General features: G+C 44.2%; 2 protein-coding genes across 2 annotated transcripts; one reads left to right on the forward strand and one right to left on the reverse strand.

Moving 5' to 3' along the window:
• Window positions 1-52: 52 nt before the first annotated feature.
• vent (ventral expressed homeobox) lies at window positions 53-688 on the forward strand. The gene is given in 3 exon segments (XM_061285623.1): window positions 53-182; window positions 251-459; window positions 509-688. Coding segments are annotated over 3 exon segments (519 nt in total).
• Window positions 689-10,894: 10,206 nt separating this feature from the next.
• hs3st1l1 (heparan sulfate (glucosamine) 3-O-sulfotransferase 1-like1) lies at window positions 10,895-11,901 on the reverse strand. The gene has a single exon (XM_061285659.1). The coding sequence runs from the start codon at window positions 11,899-11,901 to the stop codon at window positions 10,990-10,992; it is 912 nt and encodes a 303-aa protein (XP_061141643.1). The 3' UTR covers window positions 10,895-10,989.
• Window positions 11,902-14,104: the final 2,203 nt, after the last annotated feature.

Raw genomic sequence — 14,104 nt, forward strand, 5'->3', positions numbered from 1 at the left:
TACATAAATCTGAAGGCTTGTGTGTGGACAAGTACGTACGTATACGTACGTCATGGCCAACTTCTCGGTGGAGTGGCTCTCTCAAGGTTTTTACGCTAAGGAAAAGGATGCTGGTGAGATGACTCTCCAGAAAAGTGTGCATTCTAATTTCCAGGTTGATGAGCCCAAAAACTCCCCAAACAGTAAGTCTACTCAAGCACTTTGTTTGTTAGTTGTGTTTGCTTTTGAAAACTAACACCAACTCTCCCAGACAGTTGCGGTTACACTAACAGCTCGGAAAGTGAGCTGGGAGAAGGAGAGCTTTTCCACCAACGGAGGACGAGGACCAAATTCACCCCTGAGCAAATCGATAATCTGGAGAGCAGTTTCAACAAGCATAAATATTGAGGATCCTCCCAACGAAGAAAAATTGCCATGAAACTTAACCTTTCTGAAACTCAATTAAGTTGTCTCTTGGAGGTTGTTTTCAAATGCTATTTGGTTGAAAACGTAATGTTCCCCAACACAGGTGAAGACATGGTTTCAAAATAGAAGGATGAAGTTCAAACGGGAGCTGCACGAGATGCGCTCTGACTTTCTTCCCGTGGCCGCCGTTCTGCGGCCGCCTGTCCTGTTTCAGCACCACGTCCTCGATGAACAGCTCCACCACAGCAGTGCCTACTACGCGCAACCCCGCCTACTACATTAGCAACATATCTTCATGCTCCGGCTCTTCTATTGATCTGACACACACACACACACACACACACACACGGACCCACGCGCGCGCGCACACACACACACACACGCACACACACACGCACACACACACACACACGCACGCACACAATTTATATTGTGCACATTTAGTGGCCAGCCACTGCTAAACTAGCATTCTCTGGTTAATGTCATGAAGGTGATATGATTCTTTTTAAATCCCATTCAAATGAAGTATTCTCTCTCAGCGCACCTCCAAATAGTTCATAAAATGCTGCTTTCTTGTGTGTATTTGGATTTTCTTTCAGATTTTGAGCAAATAGTGGATTAGGTTTTGTGTTTTTATGGAATTTGGGGTATTTAAAAAATAAAAAAGAAAAACAATTTGGAAGGTGCTTCCTCTAGCTGCTGCGGGCAAATATTTTTTGTTTGGCGTCTTGTGGCATGACTCCCAGGCGAGACAGCTCCTCGCTCCATCCAGGTTGATTTGCATCCTCAAGAAGACATCAAAGCAGCTGAAAGTGCCACATCATTGACATCCATTGAGCTCTTTTGTTTCCCCCATTGAACAATTCGCACGTACATGGAAGCTGCGCTAGGAAGGCGCCCTCAAGTCTACCAAAGGTGTGTATTGCCTCACGTTTAAAGTCATTAGGTGCCACTAGCTAAATGGGTGACTGATTGAGTCACTCTGTCGTAAAGTTGAGCAATCTCTTCAGTGCAGTCACTCACGAGTCGGACTTTGGATCCAGAGAAGGAAACACTCCAACCTGCTGGTAAAGGGAATCACTGCAAGTCGTTGTTACATCAAAAACAGCACATAGAAAATGTACAAGGTCAAGACTAAATGGTAAGTAAGCAGAATCTTTGATTTATCTGTCTATCTATCCATGCATCTATTTATTTATTTTATTTATTCAACAGGGCATTTATTTATTTGTTGAATAGAATTTTCAAGCCGGCCAGTGTCAAGAGCAGCAAATGGGACGGTTCCCAGCGCTAATGGCCGCACCAGCATCAATAAATGCTCAATTGTCAGAGAGAAAAGCCATGGTAAGTGGAATGACAATGATCCTTTTCAATCAGGTGAGTTGAAAGTTAAGAGGTGCTAACTGTAACAACTGGATGGCAGCAGACAGACTGGAGCCACTGCTGGCTGACTGGCTGGCTGGCTGACTGGCTGGCTGGCTGGCTGGCTGGCTGGCTGGCTGGCTGGGTGTCACATGCTTTACTAGAGCAAAGACTATTTAAATAACGTGACTTTTGGGATATGACACGTACATTATACATATAAATGAGGATGATACTTGTTCACTGAAGATTTCATGTCAACCAAGAAACAAAAGAAAAAAGAAAGACGTTCTTTTCTACAAAGTCATACTTGTACAATATGTCACTGTAACGATCAATAAGCGACACAATATTTTCATTTCAAGTGTATTGTGTTGTGCTCTTTTATATTGTTTTACTTTGACTGTGCTGTTTTTTAGCTTCACAAAAGCTGGTAAAAAAAAAGCTCTATACATTTGAAAATGACTCTAAGCATATATTCAATTCAATCAAATCTTTGTAATATTGTACATATTAAATGCATTTTTATGATCAACTATTTTATGTTGATACTAGTTAGGTATTTTAATCTGTCAATGTATTTTTGTGGAAAAAAAGTGACAAGTTTAAAGCATTTCCTAATGGATAAAATTCACATAAATGTAAGTTCAAGTTTCGTAGATAGCTTAACCCACTGTCATAAAATAGGAAGTCTGCATTTTCAATAACAACTTGAATGTTTTCATCAAAGGCCCTTTATTGAAAATATCAAACAGACAAATGATGCGTAATAATGGATGCAATATCATGTCAGCAGAAGAGCAACTCGTCACAATGTAAAAAGGAGAATCCGTTTGGGCTTCGCAAAATCGACTTGGTGTGAGAAGCGCCTGCCTGGCTGCGCCAGCCGGATTTGTGGAATACCTCGGCAGCCCCATTTTCCCATGCCCTATGCCTCTTTAAAGTGACTTCTCAAAGAGGTATATGCATAGGAAAAAGGAACAGCGAGTAGAGAGCTGCTTCACCTTGCCCTGCTTGCTCCCTGAAAAAAAGAAAGGAAGAAATGACAAGAGAAAGGCAAGGCAAGTGATTGACATGTGCATAGAATGCAAGGAGGGAAAGCAATGAAAATCAGACTTGAAGTTACGCATACAGTAATGGTGTGTCAAGTACGAAGAGGACTTACCCGGCCGGCCGGGGGAGAGCTCCAGCTGAGTCTTGTGGGGCATGGGCTCCTGTTGGGCATTTATCCCTCTTCTGGGACCTTGAAGATGCTTCAGAGAGAATGCTTGTGCTTAGTCAGCTTTGACCCTCCCCGGATGCCTCCGTAGAGAGAGAGAAAAAAAAAGAAAAAAAAAAGATACAGCACACGTTGTCTATTGTTGCACTTAGCACATCCTATCTTGCACATGGCATGTACGTCAGAGGCAAATCGTGGAAGAAGAACGCCTTGTCCCTCCCGCTGGAACACTTTCTTATCTGCTCAGGGTTTTTACTTCTCCGTCTCTCCCAGAAGACGGGCCTCCGTGATTTTCAGCTCTCAAGGTCTCTCGACATGGTCTCTCAGGGTGCGCTGCAACACACACGCACACGCACACCCACACACTGCTATGGCATGCCAAGGCCAGAGCAACATGGCCAAACTGTACTTGTCTGAAATGGATGTCATTAAAATGATGAACTCATCTCTGAGGAGAATAGAACAAAGCATGAGAAATCATAAATAGAAATGATAGGTACATCCAAACATTGTTCGAAGCATAGCCATGATAGTATATACATATACTAATTCTTTGAAGGTATGACTTGTAACTGGCGCCGAGGCTGTAGGTCGTCCAATATTTGAAAGAAGAATACATACAAAGCACCACTTGGTGGCAGCAGTTAAATGTTGACTTGTACCAAAACTAAACTTCATCCATACGGCAAGTTCTAATATAAATGTACAGTGTTGAGATCTCCGTAAGGTGCAATACGCCAGTGGTTATTGAGAAAGGCAAACACTTTGGTGGGCTCAAATATTTACACCAGCGCACAGCTATGCTTGCTGCCCTCCTTTGTGCTGCTCAAGGTCTGATGAGCAGGAATGTGTTTGGATGAGATATGTACTGATACCATCAGTGATATAATATGTGCTCTGGCTTATCCAGCCTGTCTTCAACACATAGTATCCTCCTCATCACGCGTGCATTTCTGCAGATCGTCTGGATAATAATTCAAGTGGCAAAATAGAAAATGTCTGCCGTAGGAGTGCCGCTTGCATCAAAATGTGATACTCGTTTCCTGCCAGTCTCCTGGGGAGAGAGAGCTGCTTTTAATTGGGCACACTTTAACACGCATCTTGTTTTTTTTTTTTTTTTAATCCACTTTTCCCAGGGTGTTTTGGATGAATTTGCAGAGTTAAGCAAAACTATCTCACTCGGTAGCTGAGTTGTTCATCAGCCGCAGAGCAAGCTCCCCTCATCAAAGGTTTGCTCACAAGTTGACACGTTGACGGGATGGGAGTTTATCCCCTGAGCCCCAGCAAAACAAACATCTACAACAGTCTTACTGCCACCACTCCATTTGTGTTGCTCTGTGACAGTCGGAGGTTTCATATAATCATCTAACACCTTTGTGGACTTTGAGTGACTTTGGTGTGAACTGTGAAAATGTATCATCAATGTAGTGTCAACAGCTAAAGTCAAAACAAATCATTTTCAGGGTTCCTATTGATTTCTGCACCAGGCAAATGTATGAGTTGAATGAAAACAATTGAATGCTAAACAATGTGGAGCACTTTTGCCTCATTTCCAACAGCTGTCTCAGTTTGGGAATGTTATGCTCTGCCCAACTTGTGTCATTCATTCATGAGTACGAGCATTTTCAAGGTCTTGATGATCAGATCACACTGAGAGGATTTTTTCTTCATTTTGCATAAACGATATGAAATAGCACAACACAAAATGTTCAATTGTGTCTCTGGTTTTAAGACAATCGCCCGAGGCAATGTTTTGATCGCAGGCTCCCCAAACAATAACAAATCTAATCAGCATTGTAAAGTGATGTCTACAAATAAACATTATGTGATCATTTTAGAGTGCGCTTCAAAGTAGCATTGTATTGACATGGCTGACGTTTCAAAGCCCCAGGCGCTAATCGCTATCAGCAGACTGTTTTTGCTACAATATGACTGCACATTGGTGCTTGATTCTCCATAAGGAATTCATGACACCTAGCATGACTTCAGTGTCACGTCAAAAGCTATTTCCCCCGAAATGACATTTCAGAAACAGTGTCATGATGGCTCTTTTTGAGCCTCTTTTTCCATCTTGTCTGTCTGTCTGTCTGTCTGTCGTTCTCTCTCTCTCTCAGGGCAGCTCCAATGACTGTCATCGTCAAAAGACATTTCAATTTGGCATCCCTCCCGTCGGTGCTGGCAGATTAGCACTTCAAAAGTTTGTGAGTCTCCAGGTACCCCCCCAAAAGGGTGGGCCTGAGATGTTACTGTCTCCGGCGCTCCTGTACTATGTCTTCTTGGCAATGCAGATGAGTGTTTGGGGCTCCCCTGAGCACCCTTGTCCCCCATACTAAAAACAAAACTCTCTCATCAGAATGCATTTTTAATTTGCTGGGTTGCTCAGATGAAAAGATTCAACCCTTGGAAAAATAGAAAAGACAGCTCAATTGCTATTTTAAAGTGACATCTTCATTTCAAGATCCCATAAGGAAATACATCAACAAAATTGAGCCAAAATCGAAAAAGAAGAAAAATGCTATCGGATCTTTAGAATAGCGTCTGAATTACCATTATTGTCATGGTCATTTAGTGCTGTATGATATTGGTGGGGGTCGAAGCCAGACATCTTTCGTGTTAGAGCGGGCACGAAGAGTCATCCGTCCGTCTTCGAAAAGAGCTCGTGTTTATAAGACGCGTGGGTGAGCTGGAAGCTATCCCAGTGGAATTTGGGTGGCTGGCTACACTTTGGCACATTTACTGCCATCTTCACACCTACACTACGGATGCCTCTCAAATGCATGTTTTGGGGATGCGTGGGGAAAAAAAGCCATCAAAGCATGAGGAGAACATGAAAAGTCCAGTTCATGGTGAGCAGTCATCCTAAAAAAAAAAACATATTGTCGATAATTAATGTATGGACACTTACCTTTGGGCTTGAGTTCTTTCCACTTAATAATAATTGCTTATAATTTGTCACAGTTTGGTGAGTAGGCTATGAAATCACCACTGAGCTTCATGCCGCTAAACACCTTTGAGATGAATTATGAGCTAGGCCTTCTCTTCGGTGACCTCTGACTGAGCTTCTCACAGACATGTCTCAACATCTTTTCCAAACTCCTCACAGAAGTGCCCAAGAGGTTATTAAGACCAACTGAGTAGTTTTATTCCCTGTTCAATAGTCACGTCACGTAATGAGTGCGAGAGTGTAATATGGCGTGCCGACTTTGGACGATTGAGTATATTCGTTGGTGTGGTGCCTTTTCATTTGCGATTTTGGAATCTCTGTTCTACTTGCATTCACCGTGGGACGCAAGTTGTCACGTTCCGGCGTCACCCGGCGCTGGGCCACGCCCCGATCGGCCCAATCACCCACACCTGTCAGGCAGGCAGGCAGGCAGGCAGGCACTCTATTTCAAGTCGGGTTTCCTGTCACTTCACTCCTTTGTCAGTTGGTTCCTGTACGTTGCTACCTGTTGCTCCCTGCGCATTTAGCCGATCAGCCTGTGCCTTTTCTCTGTTGCTAATCGTTTCGGTGAACTGACTGACCACGCTCTGCGATTTACTTTCTTTCTTTCTTTTATGTATTTGATCATTTTATATTTTTCGAAATGAATTTTGTGACCAAGCCAAGCAAAAAATGCCTTCCAGCCATTTCGCTGTGCATTTGTTTTTGTCTGTACTCTTAATCACATGTGTTGTGGGCCGGTGGCATTGTGGCTGGCGTAGGCCGCTCTGACCTCCTACGTCAAACGCACGCACACATTACCTTTATTTCAGCTCCAATCCTCTGGAGCATGATAGGAGGTCAATGAAAGATCTCCCTTTCTGTCAGTGGTGAGAACTCCGAGATAAGGTGAATAGCAGGCTGGCTTCCGGGCGTCCTTCAGAGAACAGGGAGTACTCCGACCACTGATACTGTAGCACAGAAGGGAATGAAGGTTGCACATGTGTGTGTGTGTGTGTGTGTGTGTGTGTGTGTGTGTGTGTGTGTGTATTCATCTTGGCAAGGAATTTTGATCAAGCAACATTGTCGCAGCTTTTAGCAAGCAACAAAATATACTTAGTTTCTAGTGTGAAAGTACCTGTTTGTCAACCTTGTGCCTGATCCTGTATAGCAGCAAGACGATTCAACTCGGGTCAGGACCACCTGGTTCATTTGACCTTTGGTCTGAATCTGCTGCAGTAGATCATTTTGCTTTTATAGATGTTTCAGTTAAGGAGAGAGACTGATCATAAATCCCAGCCAGGTGTCCCTCAACATTCACTGAAGAATAATACAGGAGTTGTTGCTTCAGTTAACTTGCAATGAGATAGTAAAGGAAGGAAGGAAGGAATGCCTGTTTTTGGGAAGTGTTGCAAAGAGGGAGTGCCCATGCATCCTGTGTCTCCCACATGATCAGATAAACAGAGGCCAGGTGTTGCTTGGGCTAAAAGCCAATGAGGACGTTTTGCATGAAGAGCTTCACACGTTGATTCTACCAAGTCATTCCAAAAAATCTGTATTCAGCCTAAGATATGTTTTTGTTTTTTAATTACAAATGTTTGATAGCAACTCCACTAGAGGGGTCCAGCTCGTTTTCGTTTAACTGTCTCAAGTTTCTGTTCCATTATTAGTGTTCAATTGAAACATCCAAGCATCTATTTTCTATAGCACTAATGGTCACAGGCGAGTTGCATCCTCACACTTGTCTTCAATTGGTCAAGAAGCAGGCTTAGGAGGAACAAGGTAGAGAGCAATTCAAACCTTTTTTTATGCACAGAACAGTGTCACTTGAACATTTCTTGCCTCTAAAAAGAAGATGCACAGTGATTCACTGCACAGTGCAGCAAATACAGCTGATTTGTCCATGTTGCTTCTTTCTCATCAGTCTTTCAAGGTCTGGGAGAAAGAATAGACAAGCCAGCGAAGAAAGAACAGCACAGCACAGCACAGCACAGCAGAAATGAAATGATTTTCTTTCTTTTTTTTGAAAGGCTCACAGAGGGGAGGGCTTTTCTGAAAAGCTGACATATTGATTGTTTGTGTGTTCATTCAGAAGTGCGAAATTGACGACATGCTCCACTCTCTTCCGTCTCGCTTGGACATGTCAGTATTGCATTTCAATTGCAGTCATGTAAGAGTCTACTCGGGATCTGTGCGCTCATTCAGTTGTGTTCATGCTTTGTATAACTGTTGATGATAATATAGCAGGTAAGATACACAACCACAAGTCACTGATGCTGAAGCGTTATGTTTGCCTGACTATAAATGGATGGACAGATGGACGGACGGACGGACGGACGGACGGACGGACGGATGGACGGACGGACGGATGGATGGATGGATGGATGGATGGATGGATGGATGGATGGATGGATGGATGGATGGATGGATGGATGGATGAAAATTTGTCGTGTATTGAACTCGACCAGATTTTCACAATCATTTTTTTGTTAGTTTGCTTCAGTGAATTTTTTCAGCTGAACTGCTCTCCTTATTTTTGTCCTTTCAGCAGGTGGATGAATACCTGGAACGCTCGGCTGCTTGAGAGGGTGTCGGAGCTGATGTTATCCTTTCCACTGCGGTCTCTTTTCAACACATCTTAATCTGCCTGCGCTTAGAAAAGCAACACCCACATGCTGTTGTGAAGTCAAGTAGCAATATCAACGTGAGTCACATCCTTCATTTGTTACTGAAAAAAAGAAATGTTATTAGGTTAAGAAGCATATTCACCCCAAAGAGGCGCTGTAACAGTAAAATTGAGTTTGTGGCGACGGATGACTTGATGAAATATATCAATATAAACCTCCCCTGGTGAACAGCAGCCAAGCAGCCATAAAAAAAAAAAAAAAAGTCCAGAAGAAGACAAATGAACAAAAAATGTGCCATGCAGCATCCAACACAAGCCGATAATCCCCGCTGACAAAGAAAAGTGGAAAAAAAGAGTGACAGACTTGAAGTGAGACATTCTCACAAGCTCCCTTTTGCAAGGTTTGGAAATAGCAAAATGTGACACTGGCCTCCTGTGGGCCAGGCTGCCTTGGTTATCTATAAATGGGATTCTGCCACTTTTGTTGTTGTTTGGCTATGGAGGAAGAGGAAGAGGAAGAGGAAGAAGAGCTGGGACTCTGGGCTTTACTGTACACCCAAAGGAAGTAAGATGTGAATTGAAAATGCTTTCTGTCACACTTGCGCCCGCCGCCACTTGATATGAATAGACATGAGCTGCCGGCCGGGGAGGATTGAGGGATAAAGGAGGCTGACAAAGTCAGGTGACTGAGGCCTAAAGAACACACACCATGGCTCTCTCTGTGTGCTCTATCAGCACACACACACACACACAAAGTGCATCTGACTGTATAAATAAGACAGCCATGTGTGGGCTTCTATGACAGCTGAGAGTTGAGTACGTACTATATAGTGTTTGCGTTTAGCTTTTGTGAGTGTGCCATAAGAAAAATGAACCATAAATGTGTTCTTTTTCGTAGATGTAGGACTTTTTTTAAAAAATTGTATTTACAATATATAAACATATCGATTCTAATGAAACTGTAGATTATAAAGGAGGGGATGTCTTTGTGAAGGCGGCCGGCCGGCTCACACTCACTGGTTCTCACTCCAGTCTCCCCCTCAACTTGATTCTCTGCAAAACAGCAAGCACTGTCTCACAAAAAGATCACCATTTCGGCGTCGTGCAACACTGTGCAATCCATTTTTTTTTTCATTGCAAACTTTGATCACGCCTCCCCATTTGCTAATTTCCTTTTCATCACTTCAAAGGAGATTCCCAAAATGTTGTCAGGCACGTTCTTATTGTCTTCCCATGAGCCGGATGCGGGAGCAGCCTTCCTCCCATCAAACGTAGGCCTAGCCTCTTTACCTCGGGCCGTGCAACAAACAAATGAATAATTTGTTCATCACAAAGGAGGACAAAAGACAGATCGGATCGTAACGTAAAGCAACGTTTGGTGCACGTCCGTCAATCCAGCCCTCCTGAAGATTCTCTTCTGTTTAGCAAGCAGCGCGTGTTCCTCGCACTTTGATTTGATGAAGTACTTCATCAATCACAATCCAGGCGGATCATTAGAGCTTGTGAGAATGACGAGAGCAGCGAAAACATCTAGTGCAGATTGCTCCGGCTCACCCCTCCAAACTTTAATTACACTTCAGATAGGCATTTATCAGAGACATGCAGTGACAAGAGACTCGATCAATTCTAGCCACTTGTCAGCATTGGGCTCTCCAAGTGACTTATCTTAAAGTTCAGTGTCTCTGTCCCGAAGCGTGCGAAGAATAGTTTGTCTCCAAAGTTGCCTACAAAAGGGAATGCTACTTTTGATGAGCTGCTCAACTCCAACAGGCTACTCGCAAGGGAATTGTGTTTTTGCGTGATACATACCAGGGAAGATGACCCCATATCAGCCAGGGTCACTGCCATCACTTTTGTGTACAGCGCTTGGACTACATTTTCATCTGGTATGCAAGTGCCCCCTGCTGAGCAAAAGGGAGAATTCCCTGAGCGAGGTTTGCTTTGTCTCCTGCCATCAAATCAAATGGAACACACAGACAATTACGTGGTGGGGGGGGGGGGGCATATACGGGCAAGCCGCCCCCCAGGTGATTTACGCAGCTAAATGAATCCAAAGCCATTGGACTACTTCTCCAGCTGTACTTCAACAGCTGTGATCCAAGGGACCCATTTCCATGCATTAACTTCTCCTTTCCACAACACCTCTGCTGCAACAGAGGACAAATCACACCGGCATGCCGGAAACATTTCAAAGATCAATTTATTATCAAGATATCAAACAAGACAGAGAAGTGGGAGAGTTCATCAAGTTCATTTGATCACTCGGTGTGGGTGTGCGCTTTTGCCTTATTGTGTAAAAGCAATTAATAACCAGTCGGCAGAAACTAGAGAAGACACATCTAGAAATGGAGGAGAGGCTTTCAATGTCAGTTGTGTAAAGTGCTTGAGGCCTCATTCTGCCTGCCTGGCTGGCTGCCTCCCTCCTTTGAGTACGATTTATGCCACGGTGCTTTATTACTGCCAATTGAAGGTGCGCTTCACCAGCCGAAAGAAGGTCCTGTTGTGCTCCTGCAGGTAAGAACGAAGTTGTTGGAGAACAGTACTGTTGACCGCAGGGTGCGGGCGGCCCTTGGACTCGTGCAGACATCGCTCTCGACCGTCGCTTCGAATACAGTAAAATCCCTTCGTCTGATTGAAGTAGAAGTTGGAGGCGACTATCCTGGGAGGCAAGTTGAGGAAGCGCTCCACTTTTTGAAGCTCTGGCAAGGGGTCGTGAATAAGCAAATCGCCATCCACGATATGAATCTGTTCCAGAGGGAAATGACGCAGCCAATTGCGCATGTGAATATCGTACAGGCTCCTCTGAATGGCCTTGTAGCGGGTATTCAGGGCCCCGTTTCGTACCAGAAGGTTCTCGATGGCCTGCACCGGTTTGTGGTTCTCCAGACGGTTGAAGTACACCTGGGTGTAGTCCGAGACCACCCGCTCGGCCGGGTCGCGGAGGATCAGGAGCAGCTTCATGGATGAGTTCATGGCGCAGATGCGTTGGGGCGCAAGAGTGGACGTGAAGTATCCCGGGGTCTTCTCCATGGTTATCTGGTGCGGGTACGAGTAGGGCATCAGCTCACGGTACCACTCCAAGCCTTTGGCGTAGTTCTCGTCCCAGTCGAAGAAATGCACCTCGGTCGCGGCGGCGGCCACCTCGGGATGGATGTCCAGCATTTCCAGCAGGGCTCTCGTACCTCCTTTGCGTACCCCGATTATAATGCTATGCGGGGCTCTTTTGCTCGTCCCCGGCGGAGGAGACGAGGCCGCGTCTTGGTCGTTGTCGGTAAGGTCTAGTCTGTTCAAACTAAAAGCCGCCTGAGGTGGGGCAGCGAACGTTTGGAGAACCAAAAGGAAGGCGGATGCCAGGAGGCTAGCCATGGTGATTGGCAGGAGAGTGGAAAATAATGGTGGAGAACACAGAGTTGTGATTTAGCTGTAAAGCAGATCTGTCTCTCTGGGCTCGGTGCTAACAAGGGCAGTGGAAAGTGCAGGTTTTATCAGCAGCCATGGATTTCGAACAGCGGGAGAAGAAATTGTAGGCGATCCGCAGCACATCTGTAGAGTAAAAAAAGGAAAGAGAAAAAAAGAAGAGCTTTTAGCTTTGACATGAAATGCCGGCTGCTGTCTGTCTTATATGGAAGTGGCAATTCCTCCATTGGCCTGAAAATGCTGCAATCCAGCCCTAAATACAATCCGTGTCTCCTGGAAGTGATGCTATCTATTCACCTTTCTCTCAGACTCCTTCATCATCTTTCCTCCAATCTTATTCGCCTTCTCACTGTATCAAGCCATTTTTTATTGATGATGTCATTTCTCTGGCTGTCCAACAATGCAGCTCGTTAGGCGACATTACCGGAGTATGCAAGAATGGCTGAAGGCCTGCTGAGCGCTTTGTCTTTCTTTACCAGGCCTGAATCAATACTCCAGTCAATACACGTGCTGCCCGATTGCCTTCATATCAATGATGCTGAGACACACAAAGACACATTTAGCGCAGGAAATCAGATGAGTTGCCACTTGTAGGAGACTTTGATTTCCTCCAAATGGCAAGAAAGCTCAATAGAAGCCAGCGCAATCAGCTTTTCTTTTCTGCCATTCAGTCTGATTAATTATACGACCATATAAACCATGGACAAGTCAAAAGATGGAATTTTGTTTTAATTATTGTTATTTTGTAAACCTGCCTTGATAAGAACATACAGCTGATAATATATCATGTTTCTTGCTTTAGTAAAACATCTTTCTTTGCCCAGGGAGAAAGAGAAAAAACTGAATATGTAGATCTTTTCAAATCCGTTCCTTAAAAGCATCTTGAGAAAAACAAGCCGGGCCTCACAGTGCTAGTCATAACAAAAAAACTCGTAAGGTCATCTTCACAAACAAAGATACTGCTTGCATGGGAACTGATTTTTAGAAACATCTGCACATCTGATAGTTACTTCTACCTCCAATATACTATTGAGGAAAGAGTACAAATGTTCTACTTTTGTCGTTCGTGCAGCAGTTAGGATAAAAAAAGAATTGTCAGTCCAAACGCTTTTATTGCTGCAAAATAGAGAGGTGTAAATGGTTCAAATGATAACAGCCCCTTTCTGTCACATATGTCAAGAGCATGAAAACGGCTTCCGGGAAAGCCTCGGGACAGCATTAAATATCATCATGTCAATTTTAAATGCACTTTAGTGCTAGTAGTGTTTTCAAATTCAGTTCTATTTATAATCCCAAAGAACACAATACACAACCTATCTTTTCATACAATGCCAACAGCGGCCATTGGAGTCTTGGAATTTTTCAAGCACACAAAGGCGTGAGCCGTGCCTTTTGATTTGCACGTGGCCTCACTCAGTGTAGGTCTGGCCCAAACCAACAGGTGGACTGGAGGGAGCCAGCGCACCGCACCGCACCCTACAGAAGCAGTGGGAGGGAGGCTGTGCCTTTATGTGCTGTGACAGGCGCTTCTGCCTGTCAGCCATTCCGTGGCCAAGCGCTGCCATATCCAATGCTAACAGCTCAGCAGCTTTACAAGCTCCCTGTCTCATCCAATCGCAGTCGGCTCACAGAACACCACCACCTGGAAGGAGTTATTGTTTCACACTACAATGTCTCTTATTGCTTTAATCAGCACTTGATGCATCTATATCCCTTCCAGCTAGCCGTTGACAGCTATACTGTCTGGCAGATCACTGAACCAAGTTGATTTCGACGCAGGTGAGAATATACAGCAATGTTAGTTGGCGATGACAGAGAATGAATAGTATACGCCTGTGGGTTGTTGGATGTTGTCTATCGACTTTTTTCCGTTCCAATTGCTTAAAGGGGTTAACGCTATCCATGGCAGTGTTAGTACATCAATGGCATATAAAGCCAAAGTGTGGAAATGTAGCTGTGGTCTACAGAAATGAACATTGTAGACCGCAAAATCCCCTGGGACTCATTGTTACTGAGCAGTTTTCACTTTTTATGCCCAACATATTGAGAGTAAACCACCGGAGAACGGCAGAAGTGCTGCAATTTTCACCGTGTCATTTCTTTGTTTACCACTGCCTTTGATTAAATCACCTTTGAGTCTGTCTGCACAGTG

This window comes from Syngnathus typhle, linkage group LG8 (genome assembly GCF_033458585.1).
Source record: "Syngnathus typhle isolate RoL2023-S1 ecotype Sweden linkage group LG8, RoL_Styp_1.0, whole genome shotgun sequence".
In the NCBI taxonomy this organism is placed as follows: domain Eukaryota; kingdom Metazoa; phylum Chordata; class Actinopteri; order Syngnathiformes; family Syngnathidae; genus Syngnathus; species Syngnathus typhle.